The 20,861-nt window shown below is 40.3% G+C and overlaps 2 protein-coding genes across 29 annotated transcripts in view; one reads left to right on the top strand and one right to left on the bottom strand.

The window, feature by feature from the left end:
- Nucleotides 1–13,344, top strand: part of LOC148234721 (heterogeneous nuclear ribonucleoprotein Q-like) — a 38,361-nt gene extending 25,017 nt beyond the window's left edge. For 2 of the 23 annotated variants that reach the window (XM_088187223.1, XM_088187215.1), the window contains exons 2-14: nucleotides 4,902–5,014; nucleotides 5,108–5,301; nucleotides 5,366–5,481; nucleotides 6,523–6,764; nucleotides 8,784–8,919; nucleotides 9,158–9,291; nucleotides 9,372–9,443; nucleotides 9,507–9,656; nucleotides 9,727–9,872; nucleotides 9,943–10,022; nucleotides 10,809–10,951; nucleotides 11,628–11,793; nucleotides 12,037–13,344. In XM_088187223.1, coding sequence (XP_088043349.1) covers nucleotides 4,907–5,014; nucleotides 5,108–5,301; nucleotides 5,366–5,481; nucleotides 6,523–6,764; nucleotides 8,784–8,919; nucleotides 9,158–9,291; nucleotides 9,372–9,443; nucleotides 9,507–9,656; nucleotides 9,727–9,872; nucleotides 9,943–10,022; nucleotides 10,809–10,951; nucleotides 11,628–11,793; nucleotides 12,037–12,224 — 1,875 coding nt within the window. In that variant the 5' untranslated portion in view covers nucleotides 4,902–4,906 and the 3' untranslated portion in view covers nucleotides 12,225–13,344. Of the gene's footprint in view, nucleotides 1–4,169; nucleotides 4,455–4,624; nucleotides 4,663–4,892; nucleotides 5,015–5,107; nucleotides 5,302–5,365; nucleotides 5,482–6,522; nucleotides 6,765–8,192; nucleotides 8,920–9,157; nucleotides 9,292–9,371; nucleotides 9,444–9,506; nucleotides 9,657–9,726; nucleotides 9,873–9,942; nucleotides 10,023–10,808; nucleotides 10,952–11,117; nucleotides 11,142–11,627; nucleotides 11,794–11,871; nucleotides 11,942–12,036 lie in introns of those variants that run through there. The other 21 variants (XM_088187220.1, XM_088187214.1, XM_088187217.1 and 18 more) reach the window with 20 other exon arrangements.
- LOC148234719 (cubilin) overlaps nucleotides 13,327–20,861 on the bottom strand; it is a 115,978-nt gene continuing 108,443 nt past the window's right edge. For all 6 annotated transcript variants that reach the window (XM_088187208.1, XM_088187211.1, XM_088187207.1 and 3 more), the window contains 13 exons: nucleotides 17,906–17,932; nucleotides 17,622–17,833; nucleotides 17,139–17,346; nucleotides 16,847–17,055; nucleotides 15,576–15,711; nucleotides 15,403–15,498; nucleotides 15,126–15,331; nucleotides 14,832–15,060; nucleotides 14,567–14,762; nucleotides 14,285–14,489; nucleotides 14,081–14,210; nucleotides 13,824–14,014; nucleotides 13,327–13,701 (listed from right to left, as the gene is read on the bottom strand). In XM_088187208.1, the coding sequence (XP_088043334.1) occupies nucleotides 13,397–13,701; nucleotides 13,824–14,014; nucleotides 14,081–14,210; nucleotides 14,285–14,489; nucleotides 14,567–14,762; nucleotides 14,832–15,060; nucleotides 15,126–15,331; nucleotides 15,403–15,498; nucleotides 15,576–15,711; nucleotides 16,847–17,055; nucleotides 17,139–17,346; nucleotides 17,622–17,833; nucleotides 17,906–17,932 (2,350 nt within the window). In that variant the 3' untranslated portion in view covers nucleotides 13,327–13,396. The remainder of the gene's footprint in view (nucleotides 13,702–13,823; nucleotides 14,015–14,080; nucleotides 14,211–14,284; nucleotides 14,490–14,566; nucleotides 14,763–14,831; nucleotides 15,061–15,125; nucleotides 15,332–15,402; nucleotides 15,499–15,575; nucleotides 15,712–16,846; nucleotides 17,056–17,138; nucleotides 17,347–17,621; nucleotides 17,834–17,905; nucleotides 17,933–20,861) is intronic.

The raw sequence follows: 20,861 nt of genomic DNA, 5'->3' as shown, positions 1-20,861 counted from the left end.
AAATAATTTTCATTTCACAGCATTGTGTATTATTTATTCACAACTCAGATATTTTTTTATCAACCTTTTAGCACATCTACGCTTCGTTATACTAATAATAGATTAATTCGCTGTGCATTCGGATGCCGGTGCAGATCAGATTCAATCGGGCTAACCCCGAAAAACCTAGGTCATATACCGTTATGGACCGAATTTCAATCGTCACTTTTTTATGTTGCAGATTTTTATTTAGCTAAATCGCCAACATAAACAGTCTGTCTATTTTAGATCTGTACATCCATATATTTTTCTGATATTAAAATATATGCTTATGAGCATTGCGTGTTTATGTACACGTCAAATAGCAATCTTTTGAGATATTGCGCTAATCAACAGCTATTATAATTAAATGCCATATCGAGACTCATTTTACTCGATTTTTATATTAATTTAAAGAAAAATATGCTATACAAAAAATGGGTCGATTTTTACTGAAATTCCCGAACTCAAACCGCCCGTATTTTTTAGCTATCGTTACATTGTTTTGACGAACCTCTAACGCTATTATTATTTTTACTGCCTGTTTATCGGAGTTGCTGTTTTTACTGATATTATATTTACTTGATCCATTTACCCGATTGGCAATGCTACTTTTTTATTTATTTCAATACGATGATTACATTTACAAACATACTTTTCGACATTTGAACAAACAATTGTGAACATGTTCATGTTTTTTAATAAAATATAATGAACAATATTAATATTGTATAAAATCAGGGTATTTACAACTTTAGCAAAGTAAGAAAAGAGGATATAGGTGCTAATTTAGATAAATATATTTAGCTTAAGATCTGGAACTATTTAAATGTATTCTTTTCTTTATCTCTAAATATTTAAATTTTATAGACGCTACTGATTTCAACCTGTTTTAATTCACCGGGCCGAATTATCGGCCCCTGCTTTTCGAAGTGATTTTTACGCTATAAATATTTTTTTTATTAGTGGAGAAATATGATAAAATTTAAAAGAATGTATTTATGGTATATTGAATTACTGGAGGTGACTATATGTCAGTTTATAAGTAGGTATTCTATAATTATATTACATAATCAATATTTATATTTAGCTCCAATTTATATGTAATAAATATAATAAAATAACTTTTTTTGATTAAATTTGTTACTTACTACAAACCAATTTTACTAGCGTTTGATATCCGTTTTATATACGTAGATCTATATTTTCCAATTTTTGAAAATATTTTAGCATTTTAAAAAAAATTCTTGCATACTTTGTGTGTGCAAAATTAAAATGAGCTTAAAAAACTACCATTCATTTTAAATGTTTTATTTTTTAAAAAACGATTTTTTTATATTTAAAGTTTGGGTATTTATTTATTTGCATATTTTATGATTTTAGCATACATCGCCAATTGCTAAAAATAAGTGTACCTAATTATAACCTATTTATAAATATTAGATTGTTCTACATATTATAGAGATGACACCACATATAGTAATATTATAAATTAAGTGTTGGGATAAATAATAAAATAAAAACAATTGTTTCGAAAAAATGTGTAGTGGATTTTTCGCATATGATTTTAAAAGGGTTAATATTAAAAACTAATCGAATATTGAATTAAAATTGAATGCAGTATTAAAATGTATTCATATGTTTTTCGATTTTTATTAATATTTATGTAAAAAAACAATTATTCAACTGTCAAATATTATTTAATTAAAAAAATAATTATTGGTTAATAATAATTATTTTGATTAATCATTAATTATTATACTTTCATAATCGTCAAAACTTTTTTAATTATATAAAATATGAATAATACAATGCTGCGAAAATTACTGATCAGTAAAGGCGTTAAAATGCCTAATTTATTATTTCTGGGACGTCAGTTTTTTCCAGGGTGGAGCAAAACTTTGTCAGTTTGTAAATTTTAATATAAAATTAAAAATTGTTCATGTTTTTTATTACTTATGTTCTATATTCTTAGCGTTTCTACATTTACAAAAAAATCACCGCAAACGATTTTCTTACAGTAAAATCAAATATGTTTTAATTGAGCGTTAGATTTTGCCAGATAATTTTTCAAAGAAAATTTTTGTATTTTCAGTGAATGTATTTTACATAAAATAATGAGACGCAGTGAATTTGATTTTAACCCAAATACGAGTGTTTCATTATCTCGTATTTTAACAAATGACACTCATCTTTATGCTAGTCCCTGTCCCTGCGTCTCAAAATAAATAAATACGAAAATTCATCGCGTTTATAATATACTTAGAGATCATAACACCTCAAATACTGTGAACTGTTTATGATGTACTATTTCGAAAACCGTTCTATGGCTTTTTCCGTTACGCGAGAATATCAAAAGCAAATTTACAGCGGATATAGGAGTGACTTTCGGCAAATATAAAGAATGCCGCTTTTATTGCTTTCTAAGTATACGATTTGCGACTGTTTGTCGGTCAACTATTAGCAAATGGATAATAAATATAGATAAAAAGGTAATTTTTTCGAAGCAAAATAAAGGCACATAATTGACCATGGACTTTAGAGCGGCACTATCACAAAACGGTTAAAGTATAGAAATTGTTTCATTCTAATATTTTTAAAATTTATTTGAGATCAGTTAATTGAGTATTTGGTTCAGTGATTATCCCGGACAGAACATTTCTGGACATGGAATATACCGGACATGATTATTCCGAACATAAAAACATTTATATTTGGATTGTTCATTCTCCGATTCAATACAATGGATGAAATGACAAAAAACCGCACATTAAAATTTTTACGTTGAAATTGTATTTTATTTTAACAACTATTTTAATATTTTTTTTTATTTTTTTGAAAAAAAATTTAACTTTACAAAATATTTGGATTGAGAACTCTAATCCAGATATTTTGAAGAATTTGAAGTGTTTTTGCATATTTTTTCTTATAAGCATAATAAATTAAGAGTGGGATGATCGATTCGCATAGGCATATCTTTCAAGAGAGCTTTCGAAATGTACAATGTTAAAGAAATTAGAGAGTATGTGTATAAGTGAATATGGTTAGATAATGAGTATTGGTCAAAGTGTATTCAAATCTAATTTTGGTCAACAGGAGGGCGCTAAAACAATTATCGCTTCTCAGAATTTAAAAATTCACGTCAAAAACAATAAAATCAATTGCTTTTGACGTGAATTTTTGACTTCTGAAAAGTGATAATTGTTTTAGCGCCCTTCTATTGACCAAAATTCGGTTTGAATATATTTTGATTAATATTCTTATATCAGAAGTCGTAGTAATATCGGTAAGGATAGCTATGGTTTAATACTAAGAGATGCGACGTCTGTCTGTACTTCTTCTTACGCTTATTTTTTCCCTCAGATATGTACCTATTGTCCTAGTTTGTATTTTGGACTAATGTTTGGGTTTGAACAGAAAATGGACGTTTCGCAGCTGTCAAATAGAGTTTTATAAACATTTTAAAGCAGCGTATAATTTCACTAGCGGCTATCAGTTACTAGAAATATACATCTACTGGTAAAAATTTATTTGGATTTCATGAGTGAAAATCTAGTTTCACTGAAAAATATAGAGACGGCCATTTAATTGATATTATTAATCCTAAAATATCGTTAAATTTAAATTAAAAAAAAAAAATTCGGAAACTTAAGTTGGGTCATTTTTATGTATGATTTTTATATTTTCTGTTTATGTTATATATCATATATGTTTAGTTAAAATTTGTTGATGTAAAAATTTGCTATAAAGCTAAATAAATGAATTAAAAAATAAAATATATATCCTTCAGCATGCACAATGTATCGCACAACTGAAGGACTACTCTCGAATTAAAATAAAACATTGAGCGTAATTAATCCTCGCTACGTTTACGATTTGTTTACATCAACCTCGCGATTAGGAATTGAATGCTCTCAAAATTTAAAAAGAAAAGTTTTGAAAAATTGTGTCTAAAAACCACCGATGAATAACAGCCAATTTTGATAATCCCAGGTTTGATTGTATATTTTTTAGACATTTTTGTCTGAAAATCAGCGTCGACCGTGAAGCTGCGTTATTTTTTGGCACGCAACGCGCGGCGCGTGAAACTGCAGTTCTAATTGCGGCCCGGTCGAGTTCCGTCGAGTTCCGTCGAGTTCCGATTGGTCGATAACAATAGCCGAGGGCGAGGGGCGAACTGCCGCTGCACTTTTTCTAGGCTAGATGCGGTGCGGGGGGCGTGGCTACGGCTAGCCCTACGCGCTGCACCGGAGGGCAGGCCCTCGACCTGCGCCGCGCCGCCATCTTAGCGACGGCGTGGCGGCGAAGCGGCGAGGCGGCGAAGCGGCGATTACGCAACGCCGAACTGCATCGGATGCACCGCGCGGCGCAGTGGCGTCCGCGCGATTCCGGGGAGTCAACGCTCTCGCCGCGTGCGCGAATGTGTGCGTGCATGTGTACGTGTGTACGTGCGAATGTGTGCGAGCGAGCGCCGCGCCGCAGCTACGTCACCGGTCGCGCTGCAGACATTGCACTTGTGCAACTCGAGCGGCGACCGGCGAGCGGCGAGCGGCGAGCGGCTCCGCCCCGAAATTTGAATATCGCGCGACGGGAGGGGAGGACCTGCGTCTGCGGGCGCGCGTCGAGCCGAGCGGTCGCGCAGGTACGCGAGCGCCGCAGCGGAGCGCCCGGGCCCCCGACGCCGCCTCCGGGTCGAGGACCCGACGCTCCGCGCCGCCGACCGGTTTTTCCCTTTTTCGAATTCGCCCGCTCCGCCGCCGCGGCGAGCTCCGTTCGCGTCGGCGCGTTTAAAAATACGCGCACGCATCCGTGCGCTTTTTCGAATGCCGCCGACTATTTTCGTCTACAGCGACGACTATTTGTTGTTTCTCGGTGGTGCACAGTCGCGATGGCAGAGGGAAACGGCGAGGTGGCCGCTGACAGGGTCGCCGGCGCCGGCCGCGACTCCGCCGACGGCGACTTCCGCAAGCTGCTCGACTATGGCCTCGACGCTAAGGTACTTTTTTTCATTTTTCATTCTAATCTTCAATTTTATTTTCATTTTCATTTTTCTATTCCTTTGTTTTCGTTCTTTTTTATTTGCGCTCAGGTCGCCGGCAAATTGGACGAGATCTACAAGACCGGCAAGCTGTCTCACGCCGAGCTGGACGAGAGGGCTCTCGACGCCCTCAAGGAGTTCCCCTTGGAGGGCGCCCTCGTAGTGCTCGAGCAGTTCGTCGACTCCAACCTCGAGCACGTCTCCAACAAGAGCGCCTACCTCTGCGGAGTCATGAAGACGTACAGGTGAGAGTCCTCCCTTCTCGCCCTCCGTCGTCCACCGCCGCTCACCGCTCGTCTCTCGTTTCAGACAGAAGACCCGCACTGGCCAGCAGACGCCTCCGGCCGCCGCCGTCAAAGGACCCGACGAAGACAAAATAAGGCTGATCCTCAAACGCACCGGCTACACCCTCGACGTCACCACCGGTAAACCGACGATCCGACCCAACGAGAGTTCTCAAATATCTAATAAGAATCTAACTAGACAACACAACCCTTTCATATAAAGTGTGACACATAATCATCGAAGCTATACAAACAACAGTTCATTTGATATCAAACAAATCTGAAAATATAAATTATTCTTACTAGAATTTATGCATATGTAAAATTTACATCTGAAAGATCTACTATTTTAGTTGTGTACAAATTTGTGTTTGATATTCAACTAAAATATTTTAACGATTTATGGCATGGATAGGTGTCCACTGCAAAGTGGAAAAGGGTTCAAATTTTTTACAATTGAAATGAGCAATATATAAAAAAAAATTTTCCATAAATAAATTATTTGTGCATTACTGTTGGGCATCGGTCAAAACAGTGAACACCCCATAAATATCTCTCAATTTAAATGATCAATGTATAAAATAAGTGTTGCATTACTGTTACGAATTGATCGAATAGCATAGTCCGTAACGTCTCAGACTAGTAACTGAAGTTGCAATTTCGATCCCCAGCATTGACACTAGGATTTTTATTTATAATAAAAAATATAGCTGCAGTGACTTCTATTGGTTGTAAATTGTGTTACACGTAATAATTTAAAATGATTAAAATATAATGTCACCGATTCCCAGATTTTCAGTCTGGTGGTCAATACTTGTATACATATATTCATTATATCTGACTGACTGACTCAGTTGGTACAGATTTATCCCGTTGTAACGCATTGGGCTTACGCCTGACAGGTCATAATGGACGATTTAATTAAAAAATTAAAGATAAACAGTGAACACCCCATGAATAACTCTGCAACAAATCCTTTTTCATAAGAAAAAATCTGAAAATTTACCTCAGATAAATGCACAAACAATTTGTTTTAGGGAACAAAGTATTTATTTAGATGCACATGAGCGGAAATAACGGTACAAATGCATTGTAGTAAAATATGAAAATATTTTTATCATCCGAAAATTCAAAATTCCCCCATACCGCATGAACATTTATCTAAACGAAATCGTTTCGCAGGTCAGAGAAAGTACGGCGGCCCGCCGCCCGGCTGGGAGGGCCCCACGCCGGGCGCCGGCTGTGAGGTCTTCTGCGGTAAGATACCCAAGGACATGTACGAGGACGAACTGATTCCGCTGTTCGAAAAGTGCGGAACGATATGGGACCTCCGTCTAATGATGGACCCGATGACGGGTACGAACCGTGGGTACGCTTTCGTCACGTTCACGACGAGGGAGGCCGCCTCCGTGGCCGTCAAAGAGGTAACGCGTCACCGAACGCTCTTCGTCGCTTACGTCGTTTCATTGTACACAGTAGAACTGCTTTTTTTCTTTTCGACGAGGCGTACGTCCGAACGCGTACGCCGTAGCTCGTTATATAAAGTTTTGTATGAGAATTTAAAAAAATATATATATAAGAATGCACGTAACGTTTGCGAGAATATAAAATCAGTTCGTTGCGTAGGGTGAAATCGAAATCAGATCGTAAATTACGACCAATCGGACTCTCGTCGTTCTGTTTTCATTTTCGTTCGATTCCACGCGAAGCGTTCGGAACCGTCGTCGGCGGACGGCCCGAATGCCTCGCGTGCGTAATTTGCGATCTGTCGCTATGGATTATAAACGATTAGCTTTAGATATCCTCGTTTGATAAATTCCCATCGACTAATACGAATTCTCATAACACGCTTTGCGATGGTAACGAAAAGCTTGACAGTTTGCTATGTTGTAATTAGATTCGCATAAACTGCTATGTTATGATACCGTACGATATATACATATATATAGAGCCTAGCTTGCCTTCCCGACCGTCTTCCTTTCGTCGTCGAATCGCCGAATCCGACTGACGACCGATAACCGTGCCGTATCTTAACTCGCGTACGAATGCGTGCGTTTGGAATGTATGTATAACTTAGTAGATTTATTTTTTAACTTCACTTCCGAGCCGGCGCTCGGTTCCGGGGCGACGGAGTGATCGTCGGCATGATTCGATCGTTTTTCAGAGTCTCCTCTTTGCTCGTGCGGCCCCGTGCGGGGCTCCGTGTTAACACATTTCACATTATTAACTTCGGTCGTCTCGCGCGCCGAACGAAACAATATTAGCACTATATATATATTACATACATACGAACACGTTTGTTTATTTTTATTGTTATTTTATCACACCGCTATGTACGTTTTTCGTTCGACGACCGTGGAGCGAGAGACGTATATTATCTTTCCGGGCCGATCGGACGACGTAGAATTGCTCGAATAGGCCGCGACCGACGATACGGACTCCCCCGAGTTCCCGTCGAACTCGCGTTCCGAATCTTTCGTCAGAGGAAGACGCTTTAATATTTTCAGTAGCGGCCCGTAGTCTAAATTGAACAGCTTTTTATTCGCGCGTGCGCGGAGTCGCGGCGATTCGATTCGAAATCGTCGCCTCGGCTCCGCGCGACACGTTTTATTTTTTGTTCCGTTTTTTTAATATACCACACTGAATATGTTTTCGTTTTACGCATTCGTTCGTACGTTCACCGCCGTCGAATAGAACTCATACAAGATTTTTCTAAATTAACCACCAAAATTTTTCTCAAAATTGAAAAATGTGCATAGCGTAATGTTTTTGTATTTCTTAATTTTTGGCAAATGATTTTTTTGAACACGATTAACTAAAAAGAACGTTTTTGGCGTTATGTTTTCCCACAGCTCGATAATCATGAAATAAAGCCGGGCAAGAATATGAAAGTTAACATTAGCGTTCCGAATCTGCGACTTTTTGTGGGCAACATTCCCAAGTCTAAAGGCAAAGAGGAGATACTGGAGGAGTTTGGTAAATTGACAGGTAACGTTGAATCAAAATTTATCAGTGTCACTCGGCTGTCGCGCGTGGCACGTTTTGGGATCCCGCCGGTTCGGGCCGGTCCTCGAGCCGTTTCACCCTCCCGTCCTCGCGGTAACCGTCCGTTCGCTTTCTTAACTCCCCGAGGGAGGCTTCGCCTCTCGTCGCACTCGCCTGTTTGATGTTTTTCTTTCTATCTTTATGGTCTCGTTCGCGCCGCGTAGTATAGCGCGCATGCTCCGCGCGAACCTACTTCGTTTGCGAAACGTCGTTTCGCACCGCATGCGATCGCAGGGATCTCGGCACCGTCCTATATTAACACGCACTCGCCCTCCTGTTTTTCGCTCGATCCGCTCTCTCCGTCCTCTTTCCCTCGAGATCATGACGACGGTCAATGAGGCTGCGTCGGTCACCCGGCGGTCCGAATTGGCTCTTTTCCTTCTAAATTGTTCTTACAGCTGAACGATTACGAAATTCGAAAGGGCAAAATCGTCGGCGTGACAATTTCCTTTAACAACCGCCGTTTATTTGTGGGAAGTATTCCTAAGAATCGAGATAGAGACGATCTATTCGAAGAGTTTTCTAGCCACGCACGTAAGTTTTTAAGTACTTCATAAGAAATACTCTAGTACGCATTTTTACGTTTGTTCCCTCTTTCCGTTTTCGTCCTTTTCGACGACGGCTACTTTTTTCTGCGTTTTTTCTTATTCGCGAAATTTACGCTTACTATAAAACCGCGAGAGGGAAAGCGAGCGCACGATCTGTCGATTTACTTATTCTGATATATCGCCGTCGACGAGTTTCATGAAGCGAATTCGATTTTGTGTTACAGCTGGACTGATGGAAGTTATCATATACAGTTCTCCGGACGACAAGAAAAAAAATCGCGGATTTTGTTTCCTAGAATACGACTCTCATAAAGCCGCGTCGCTCGCGAAGCGAAGACTGGGCACCGGACGAATAAAAGTACGTTTTCGCCTATCGTCTCTTCAGAGAAGGTGCCTACCTACTGAGCCTTTTTGTTTAAACGTTCCATCTCGTTCCAGGTGTGGGGGTGCGATATAATCGTCGACTGGGCGGATCCTCAGGAGGAGCCGGACGAGCAGACGATGAGCAAAGTACGCTCGTTTGTTATTTTTATCTTTTATCTCTCGTTAATGCGCTAATTGCTTCCTTTTCAGGTCAAAGTCTTATACGTTAGAAACTTAACCCACGAAATATCGGAAGAGACGTTAAAAGACATGTTCGAAAATTATGGAAAAGTAGAACGCGTTAAAAAAATTAAAGACTATGCATTTATACACTTCGCCGACAGGGACAACGCCGTTAAAGTGAGTCGATACAGTTTTACGATTCGCGTATCTAAACGTACCGGCGTTGACTGCGACCGTTCGGTTTCAGGCGATGAACGACCTCGACGGCAAGGACGCCAACGGATCTCATATCGAAGTATCTCTAGCTAAACCTCCCTCGGACAAGAAGAAGAAGGAGGAAGTGTTGCGAGCCAGAGAGAGGAGGCTACTGCAAATGATGCACGGCAGGGGAGGGTATGTCTTTGACGATATGCGGCGCTCTACGCGGCCTCCGTCGATTCAACAGCTCCGTGTCTCTTTGCAGATGCTCTCCGTCGCAGATGGGCGCCGTCGGGCGAGGGCGGTTCGGTCAATACCGGGGCACGATGGATAGAGATAATTACGGTAAGCGTCCCGCTCGTCTAGTAGTAAATGCTTCATTAACAATACTAATCGTATCGCTACATTTATACGTGTGTGAGTGGATTTTGCGTGAAGTTTTAACCCCATAAACGCTCTGTACGTTTGCTATGTGACTGTCGTCGACTAATGTAATGCTGCATATTCCCCTATCGGTGTCGGAGATCGCCTTCCAGTCCGGTCGCGATCGTAGTCGTTTTCCTCCCGCTGTAATATACTCGTTTTACGTGTGTCTTAACCGCATTTCGCAACGTTTCCGTAAATATAGCCTCACAGAAATAACACAATAGCGCAAGCGCGCTCGTCTCTGTCCGTCGACAGACTGGGATTTCACGGTAACGGGATTAGACGGCGTAAATGATTAACAAATTAGACAACAATGTTTATATTTTTTAAAAATCATGTTGACAAATCATAGCGTCGAATTCGTCAGTTGTTACATGTTTGTACAAAATAACGTTTACAATTAATATACACATTTTTACAACTGTGCCGATTTTTATCGTCGCGAGTCGGTATACTCTAAATATATATTTCAAACGCTATCGTCCGAAGAGGAGAAAACGTCGTCCAGTGCATGCGCCGACGAATCGCGAGTAACGTATATCATACTTTTACATATCATAATTATTTATATATATATAATATATATTATATTATTTACATACATAGATAAGATTTATTGAAAACTTATATAAATTAAGCATAGTGATAGTTGTTTTGGCTTTTGCGTGTTTTAAAGGGCTCTGTATTTATTATGTGTGTTTATAGATAATGATTTCGAGTATTACGGGTACGGTGATTACCGAGGTGGCTACAATGAGCCTTATTTAAACTACGATGAGTATAACGATTATGCCACACCCGTACAACCTTCGAATCAGGTCCATCAGGGCCGCAACAGAGCTCCACCGGTGGGTCTTCCCAAATCATATCTATATACTTTTATTTCACATTTATTTTTATTTTTTTATTATTTATTTATTATTTTTTTATTTATTTTTTTATATATATATATATATATACTTATTATTTTGAATAATTTGCAATTTCTCACAGACTTGTTATTTTATTTTTTAGTATGATTAAATATTTTAACCGTCGGCCGCTCGTCGATCGATCGAGAGCAGTCGCCCTCGAACGAGCGACGTGCGGCTCGTTTTCGCGCGTTAACTCGGAACGATCGGTCGAATTTGTTCTAACTCGAAGCGCGCATAGTCGGACGCGACTAACTAAACTTTTTCTGTCGAACGAAACATTTCAAGGGATATAGATACGTTTTATTAGAGCTTTTTAACTGCTTATTTTGCTTTTATATTATTTTATTTCGTTTGTGCTTTTCGCTTGACCGACTACTTAGATTTACTGGCATAAAAGAGTATTTCGAGTATTCTAACGTACTAATACGCATTAACACAGTTTTAAAGAGTTTTTAACATGATTTTGTGTTTATCTACGTGTCGCATTAATTTTACTTTGCTTTCCGAAACCGTGAGTATTGTCATATTTTTACTAATGAAATGTTGTAATATTACGTCGACGCGTAAATCTGCGGCTTGTCGCGTCGACTAAACGAATCTGTTCGCGCAGGATGGCCTTCGTGGGCGTGGAGCGGCCCGGGGCCCTGGGGCAGGTGGGGCGGGCCGACGGGCCAACAGTCTTGGATCGGTCAACAGCCGCGTCGATCGTGGCCCTCCTCCGTCCGCCCTTCGCCTCAATCATCGTGGCAACCCCCGCGTCAAGGGAAATTTGCCAGGTGAGCTACTCTCGTCGATTGCTCTCTGAAGTATTAATTCCGTTCCTATGTTTTTTTTTATAACTATTTCTGTTACAGTTTTTATGCAAAAATGCACGTAATCCTTAAAAGTACCCGTCGACGCGATCCGAATCCAAAAGTAACCTAGGTATCCGTCCGTCCTTTTTCCTCTCTTCGAGATCGTCCCGTTTGAACCGCTCGCTCAATCGGCCCGATTTTAACTGCGCCTTTTTGACTTTTCAGGTAAACGAAAATTCGAAGGGAGTCACCAGAACCAAGGGGGGGACACGAAGCGTCGCATGGGAGGCGGATGGGGAGGCTGGGCCGATCGCGGACCCCCGATGCAATACTCGGAAGGAAGCATGACCAACGGCATGGAAGGCCCGCCGCCGATGATGTGGAACCCGGATACCTACCAAAACTGGAGTTAGGGGCTCGCGTCCTCGTCTCCGTCTCTTCTGCGACTCTTCCAAATTTATATACTTAGATTACTCACTGTCGGTTTGCAAGAAGCTCAATTAAAAATATTAATAATGTGATCGTATACTACGTATGTTATGTATATTTGTGCGCGCGCGTCGCGTTGTGTCTAACACAGCCTTAGATATTCACTAAATGATTTTGTTTTATATATATATATATATATATATAATATTATTATTATTATATTATTATAAGCGCATAGGTGTGCGCGTTAGGGATCTCGGTTAGAACGGAGTCAGATTTTTTAACGGCGCGAGGAGCGAGCGTCGTCGACGGGCGACGGCCCCGGCCGACCCGCTCGGGGACCGGGGCGCGCGGAGAGCGGTCCTATTAGTCAGTGTAAGTGTTACGGTCGCTAGCGGCCACTGTGATAGCTTTAAACGACTGTAATGCGTCCATTAGGTCGAAGACGATTTTAAGTAGGTAAAAGTATTTTTAACGGTACCGCGCGAAGAAGGCGAGACGCACGGCGCGCTTTGCGTTACGATCGAGAGTTAAATTTGTTCTTTATCGAAATCGCGTTGCAATATTTTTTTTCTTTTGTTTAAGTATTTATCGGCTGTTATTATATACGTTCGGCGTCGAGTCGTTCGCCAGTTTCTTTGCAAATTTCCACTTCGGAAGTGATCGCCGCGCTGATGGTTCACCCCCTCGTTCTGGAGACGCATTACACTATGCAGGGGGCACGCCACCCGCAATTATTCGTATCTACTGTCTAATTTAACTAAGTAAACTTTGGTTCACGGTTTATTCGCCCGATCGCGTTTTTTTTTAATTTTTTAATCGTTTGACTATTTTCTCGTTTAGTAAAATCGTACATCGCTTACTCGGTATGACGATAAACACACAGACAACACACACTCACACACGGACACACACAAACACCCACACACACGAACACACACACTTACTAATTATGTTATTATTATTATTATTATATATACATATCTATCTATGTACGTTATGTTTGTCGAAGTCGCGTTATGTCGAAGTTATGTCGGCTATTTTGTTATAGTCGCGCGATGATTTTCTTATATTTGAATAAAACAGTTTTTATGTGGACTACAATTGATCGTTTTATTTTTATCATGATCGACATATTCGATTGGCGCGCGCGACATCAGACGGTGTCGGCGTTGGCGAGTCGCTCGCCGCAAGGGTCGCAGTGCGGCGGCGGGGGCGGCGATCGCGCCGACATCGGAGGGGGCGGGGGCCGCGGCGGCGGCGGAGGCGCCAGCAGCGGGGCTCTCCGTCGGCGGCGTCTCCTCCTCGTCTGCGCGTACCAGACCCCCGCACCCAGCGCGACCGCCGTCGCCCCCAGCAACGCCCAGCTCCACCAGCCCCACCAGCCGGACCAGCCTCGGCGACCCCAGGACCACCAGCGCTCCTCGGCTCCTCCGGCTTCGGCCGTCCCCAGCGCGGGACCTGCACACAGGGCACACCGCCGATCGATCGAATCGCCACCGCCGCTCATCGAGCGAACTACACGAGACTACGCTACTCCACCGGCACACTCTCTCTTCTAAATTATACCTCCCGCTACTCACAGTGCGTCTCGTCGCTGTTGTCGTCCGCGCCGCAGTTCTCCACCCTGTTGCACGCGAGCTTGTTCGATATGCACAGCGACGACTTCTGGCATGAGAATTGGTCGCACGGCTCGTTCGGGCCGATCTCCTTCACCTCCGTCCACACCGCTCGCCAGCCCTGCGCCCCGACGGACTTGTCGGCCGAGATGAACCTGAAACGCGCATAGTTTATCTCGAGCTACGCCGGGACGGGTCTACGACCGGAAACGAGCGCTCACGTGATGCGGAGGTTGTTCGCTTCGGTGAGGTACTGCCACTTCTCCGCCAGCGGCTTCTCGCCGCACAGCTCCACGGGAGGACCGGAGTTTTCGTACCACAGTCTGAGAACGGCCGCCGAGCAACCGCGACCTGAAAGCGAAACGGTCGCGTCAGCTTCGGCTATTTCGCTCTACGGAACGAGAGAGAGATAGAAAGACGCTCACCTAGCGGATCGCCCTCGACCGCGAAGAACTCGAAGTTGAGCAAGATCTTGTGGCGAGGCTTCGCAGACACGAACCAGTTGCAGGTCTTGGAAGCGAGCCCGCGCCCCGGACCGTCGTAGTTAGCCGGGAAGTTGGGGCTGGTGATGACGCCGTACTCCATGTTGGACATGTTTCCTCCGCAGTCCCCGAATATCGACTTGGCGATCTGAAACGGCATAGTCCGTCTTTAAACGACGCGTCGAGATTGGGGGAGAGATCCGAGTCGCGGCGACCGGTACTCGCCTCGAACGTGTATCTGGCTTTGAAGCCGCTGGCCACCCCCTCGGAGTCCGTGTGGAGCAGCACGGCCAAGCCCAGAGCGCCCCTCGGCGACACCAGAGGACCCGGAGCCGTCAGACCACAGTACCGACCGAGCGGAGACCATCCGGCTCGTCCGACGCCCCACACTTCGACCCAATCCTCGTAGCATATGGAAGACCTGCGAACGAATCCTAGAAGTCAACGATACGATTCAAAATTAACCACGCTTAGATTCGACTAAACTCACCCATACGCTCCTTTAGTGGTATTCACAGAATCCGCCTTGACTTTGAAGTGGTCGAACACGATGGTGACCTGCTCGTTGGGCGTCGCCAGGAACATGTACGTGCAGTTTGTTTCGGAGGGGTAGTTGGAAGGATAACGCGGCGAGTTGAACTCTCCTTTCTTTCTGGACGAACTTCTGTACGTGAACGAGCAAGTGCCGTCCGGAGCCGCCGTGCCGGGTATGCGGTACTCTGAAATGCGAATAGGATTTGAACGAACGTTCCGAGAGACTATGAGAGAGAAGTCGACGGCTCACCAGTTTCGAAAGAGTACTTCGCCTTGAACCCTCGACCCCACAGATCTCCCGAGCTGAAGACCAAGACTAGCCGCGGCCCGTCCGACACGGCTATGGAGGGAGACACCTCCCCGCAGAGATCCATGTCGAACTTGTCGTACGAGTCGGACGCCTCCTGCCCTTTCAAATATACCTTCAAGTAACCGTCCGTACACGCGGCCCCCGATCTGAAACGACGCAGATGATAATTTGTTAAAAACGCTTCAAGAAAGACTATTCGGAGCCGAAAGGTACTCACTCTCCCGCCTTTTCTCCTTTCGGTATCTCAAATTTAATGAATTCCAAACGTACTCTTTCGAGGTGCTGAGAGTCCTGCATGCCGTAAATAAAATATCTGCAAGACGAACAAAGATGTAGTTACGATCAAAATAAAAACTAGTCGAGTCTTACAAAAGTATGTTTTTCACTCACCTACAAACTATTTTCGGTATATATGGAAATGGATAATTAGGACTAAAAACGAATCCCGTCGATTCTTTCTTACTTAAAATTTTTTGATCGCACTCTGATCCGCGTATGTGCTCGGCGTCGTTTTTACTTATAAAATCTGAAACAAAGAAATCCTTAGTTTTGCAAACAAATTTTTTATATCAAAATTGTAGACAAATTACATATTTTGAAAGCTTCAAGTGATGGAGATAAGTAAGTTTTATTAAATACTGGCTATTAATTGACAATCAGCTACTGTTATATAATCACACAAATTTTGCTCATTTGAACTATAAGACCTTAAGAAAACATAGGCACCCTATCTCACACCTTATTGAAGTTTTGACACAGGAATATGTGTAAACGTAACATCCACAAGTTTAATTATGCATTATTAATTGTATTATTATAAAAAAAGAAATCAAACTGGTTTTAACATAAAAAGAGTTATATTAGCAAATCGGTAATTTAACTGGATATTTGACAGAAGTATAAGTGTAATATAAATATAAAATCAGGGTGATACAATTCGAGCTTCCTATGCTGGCAGCTGTAAATCAGACAGCTGTCAATAATCACGCGTGTTCAAAATGTGAAATCTTAGTTTGCAACAACACATTTGCGAAATGGATCACTTGACTACCGATCAATTGTGCTACAGACGTAACAATTGTGTATGAATTATGTATCGAAATTTACGGGAAGATTGTGGTCAATTTCATCGTTCTACCGAGCAAACAATTCGCAACGTTTTGAAAAGAATATTGCTGCTGTAAGTGAAAGTGTGGCCGAATTGTCGATTCGTCGGCGTTCGCAGTTTTTGAACTTTTCTTATGGCTCCCTTTGGTGGATTTTGTATATGATGAACATTTGCAACTTAACACAATAACTGAAACCCTGAGACCACGGACAGTGAAGAATTTATACAGATTGAGTGTTACAGCAGCAGGAAGTTGATGCTGATTTAAAAAAAATGTTTGATAAGGCACATTTACATAGAGACGTCAATTCATCTTTTTCCAAAGGGGAGCAAAACTTGGGCATTCAGTGGTCGCTTTTTAATATTTCCATTTCATTAAGATTCGTAGTATTTCATTAAGTGACATCAATTTTTCCGGCCAAATTTAAGTTTTAGTCCACGTCAAAAGCAATAAAATCGTGCCGTCGCAGTAGAAACGCTCGGTTATCTAGCGTGACTGCACTGTAGGTATTTTATACCTACATTGCGGTCTAGGATGATTTTTCTAACTCACCGAGTTTAACGAAGCTCTCTGAGAATTCGAACATGCCCTTGAATCCCCGATTTTGCGTGTTGGCTGTTCGCGGTAAGGTATAAAAAACGATCAAGAGGCGCTCGTCGCTGGAGTACAACACCAGGTTGCGCTGTTGACCGCAGTAAGTGCCCACTTGCGCCGAGGAGTTGTCCGGTCCGTCGTATACGCGCACGTAATCGAAAGGGCAACTGGAATTCGCAATGTATATACTTATTGTTAGATTCACTGCAAAAGGTGCACGAAGCGGTGCTTGTCCTGTGTGTATACTCACTGAGGTCCGCCGTAGAAGAGGTCGAAGTCGCGGAACTCGATGCGAATACGCTGACCGGGCTTGCCGAGGAACTGATAAGCGCAGTACAGTCCCTTGGGATAGGCACCTGGGTATGTTGGCGAGAGTAGCACGCCCTTCCGACGCCGCGACTCGTGTATCGTGAACGAGCACGGCGCCTGCTCCACGGCCGTGCCCACCGCATATTCGGCTGAAATGTGACGATTTAGATTAGTGGATAGTTATGAAAAAAAAAAACAGTTGGTTAGATTTACATACGAAAGGTTGTTAGAATATGCGAATTCGGCGCGGTATAGTGGTCCCCACGGTATCCACCCCTAGCAATTTTATTATGTCTTGCGAAATTGAACTAGGATATGTTTTCTACTTAAAGAGGTAGACCGAGGTATATATATGTATGTATTACTTTGAAGCAGTTGGAACGTCGAGAAATATAGAGGTTTCTGGTATTCTGGTTATACTCACAGTCGTTGATGAAGCGATAGTTGCCATAGAATAGTGCTGGCGGTGTGTACGGTTTGTCGGTGAAGAAGGAAAGGGCGACGGCGCGATGCAGGGAGACTCGTCTTCTCGGAGGGATGGGTCCGCAGTAGCGGCCCCCGAAAGGACTCGTCACCAGCTCGCCCGCCTCGCCGCTCACCGCCTCCGAGTACACATCCATGTACTCGTGCACGCATCTGAAGTATAAGTGTTAAACACATTAGATAGATTTCAGATACAAATAAAGGATATAAGGAAAAATAACTCACCCTGGAAGCTCACCCACCGCTGCTCCACTGAAAATATAAAGAAGGATGTTAATATGCTGCTTTTATGGAATTTCACGACGAATAACCAGAACATGTGAACAGCGCCAATTACTTGCTGAAGATTTTTTTTCAGGTTTGCATAAAATATTTCATTTATGCTGGATTGTTAAGCTATTTTTTTATTTATTTATTTTACCATACTCTATTAAGAAGTTGTCGAAAATCTTGAATTAGTGATAATCTGTATATTAATCTAGGGATTACAAAGGTTTAGGTAATATCAACTCATTTAACTTTTGGAGAATTAAGTGCGATGTGTGATCGCGCATTGTCGTGTAAGAGAAATTAACTTTTTGGCACTGGATATGGCGGCTTATTTTGCATTATTTTATTTTTGGACAATAATTATGTTGTATTCGTTTCGCCAGGATTAAAAAATTGTAGTGGATTGTACCGAGCACAGACTACTATATTTTGTTTTGTCCAAACATTGTGTAGGTCGCTTTCTGTTGCCGCAAGCGTTATTCTTTTTATCGCATGTTATAATACGAGAATTGGATCGTTTCTGTAATGTAAATTGAGCGAAGAATAAAACTTTGTAACGAAATTCGTGCGGCACCCATTTGTCAAACTTTTTTTTTATTCCCTTAGCTGTTTATATGGTTTAGATCTAGGGGCTCCAAACTTGTTAAAACCAAACCCATTAACCGGTTTTTCGATCATTAAAAAAAATGAAAACAGGTTTTTTAAATTAAAATTTTGAATTATATTTTTTAAATTTATTAAATTAAATTAAATAAGTTTTAATTTTTTTTTAAAATTATTAAATAAAATTTTAAACAGAAAATTACATATTCTCGGTAACATTTATACATCGTATGTAAATGTATATATTACTGCATATTGAAAATAAATCATATTATTTTACCCTTCCAGATAAATTAAGTATTCACTGGTAAACATGTATATACTAGTGAAAATGTATTTTTCTACATAATAGTTTTAATGTATAATTTCAAGCATTAAATTTAAAAAAATCAGAACGAATCAAAAATAATATTAAAAACCCAAAAAGTTGAGGATTCGGTATTCACACACTCGCTAGCTACGGCACCTCACGACAGTGAGGTACTGATAGCTAGTTTATAAATAATTGCGGTTATATTAAAAGTAATTTATAAATTAAAAATAATGAAAAGTAAATTGCTTAAGGTAACTGATAATAATAATAATATTAATTATCATTTACATTTAGCATAGTAAAGAAATTATGGTGAATAGGAGGTATTAGGAAGTAAACTCATTATAAGGTAGTAAAGTCATCAATTATGATTATTACGAATGGACTTATTTCACATTTACAGTTCAACTTCTTTTGACTAATTTATAAGGATATTGTGCAACTTTGACTGTATTATTATAAATATAAAAAGAGGATATTATTATCTGACTAAAATTACCATTAACTCATTTTTTACCAAAAATTGACTTATACCACTTAAAAAAACGGCTCAAATATATAAATACCATGGATTCCTAACGCTGAATAATTTATGATATGATGTTTACATATACAAAAAAAATGTATACATACATACATACATATATCCATAGGCTTATTTTTTATATGTATATATGTACTTACATACATATGTACAATATGCCCATATATTTACTATAGTAAGCGTATTTTATACATGATAATCTCGAGTGTAATTGTCCGAACTACAAATAAATTCTTGGAAAAGGTTTAAAATTTAATCCGTATTAAAATATGACGTAACGCATTTCTGCTAGCTTTATATATTTTCATATAGAGCTAGCAGAAATATGAAAAGAACGTTCGTTAAATAAGACTTTCACATTAGGAAATGGTTTATTTTTTCTATATTGAAAAATGTGAAAACGATAGTTGTGAACGTTATTAAAAAAATGATTAACTATATTGTAGATGTCAATTCCACGAGATTGCAACTCGAGAGGAGAACAAAACAATAATTAATCTTCAATAAGTAATACCGGTATTGAGGCAAAAATTGTTCTACGGTACTACTGTTATTATAAAATGAAATACCGTTAGTACGTAAAATATTTTTTTATTTTTATTTTTGAGATTAGTAGATATTATTTGTTGAAAAATAGCTTAGAACTACGAAAACGACGATGTCCATATTGCTTAAAAGCTTAATAGTTTTATCGGGTTAGGATATTAAAGTAGAAAAATATCAAGAGAGCCGAAATATCGGCATACCGTACAGATGCAAAAAATCGCATCCGGCGTAAATTTTAAAAATTTAATTTAACATGTTTGATTTTTTGTATTTGTGTATATGTGCGACGTGCCAACATAAAAGCAATACATTTGCTTTATCTCAGCCAAATCCAATGGTATCTAACAGTTCGCAGTAATCTGTTATGTAACAGAGGAATGACTGCGCTCTTTTGATAGGGATGGCTGGCGAAGTGAAAACAAAAGCAAATATTGCATTCACAAAATTATACTATTTGCACATTTTAATCTCTATTCAGACATATTTTTACCTGAATAGTCCACGGAATATGCTTCCCTAAAAATTAATGTTAAATACAAACAATAAGTGTTTAGATAAAGATATTTAAATAAAAAACGTATTTAAAAAAATTGCACGAATTGTATGTTTTTTTTATAAAAAAAAACTTTTTCGTTAGAAAGTAATGCAATGGTATTTTTTTCTGTTACCAACTAAAGACAGGTTGTAGTGGACGATAAAATTAATATTTTACAGGTATTTTTTTAGTCAAATTTTTTAAAGTAAAAAAATATGAAAAATATTTAATATTGTTGTAACAATTAAATATTATTGCTTTCAAATATTTAACACTCATATGTTCAAGATAATTTATTTCAAAATAAAAAATAAAAATTCGCATATATTAGGCAAATTGCCTGTGACTAAAAGAGTTATGCAGTATTTAC

This window comes from Plectrocnemia conspersa, unplaced genomic scaffold (genome assembly GCF_051122295.1).
Source record: "Plectrocnemia conspersa isolate PC_06_02 unplaced genomic scaffold, ASM5112229v1 ptg000005l, whole genome shotgun sequence".
NCBI lineage: Eukaryota > Metazoa > Arthropoda > Insecta > Trichoptera > Polycentropodidae > Plectrocnemia > Plectrocnemia conspersa.
The sequence above is the reverse complement of the archived record's forward strand: the minus strand, read 5'-3'. Positions and strand labels throughout refer to the sequence as shown.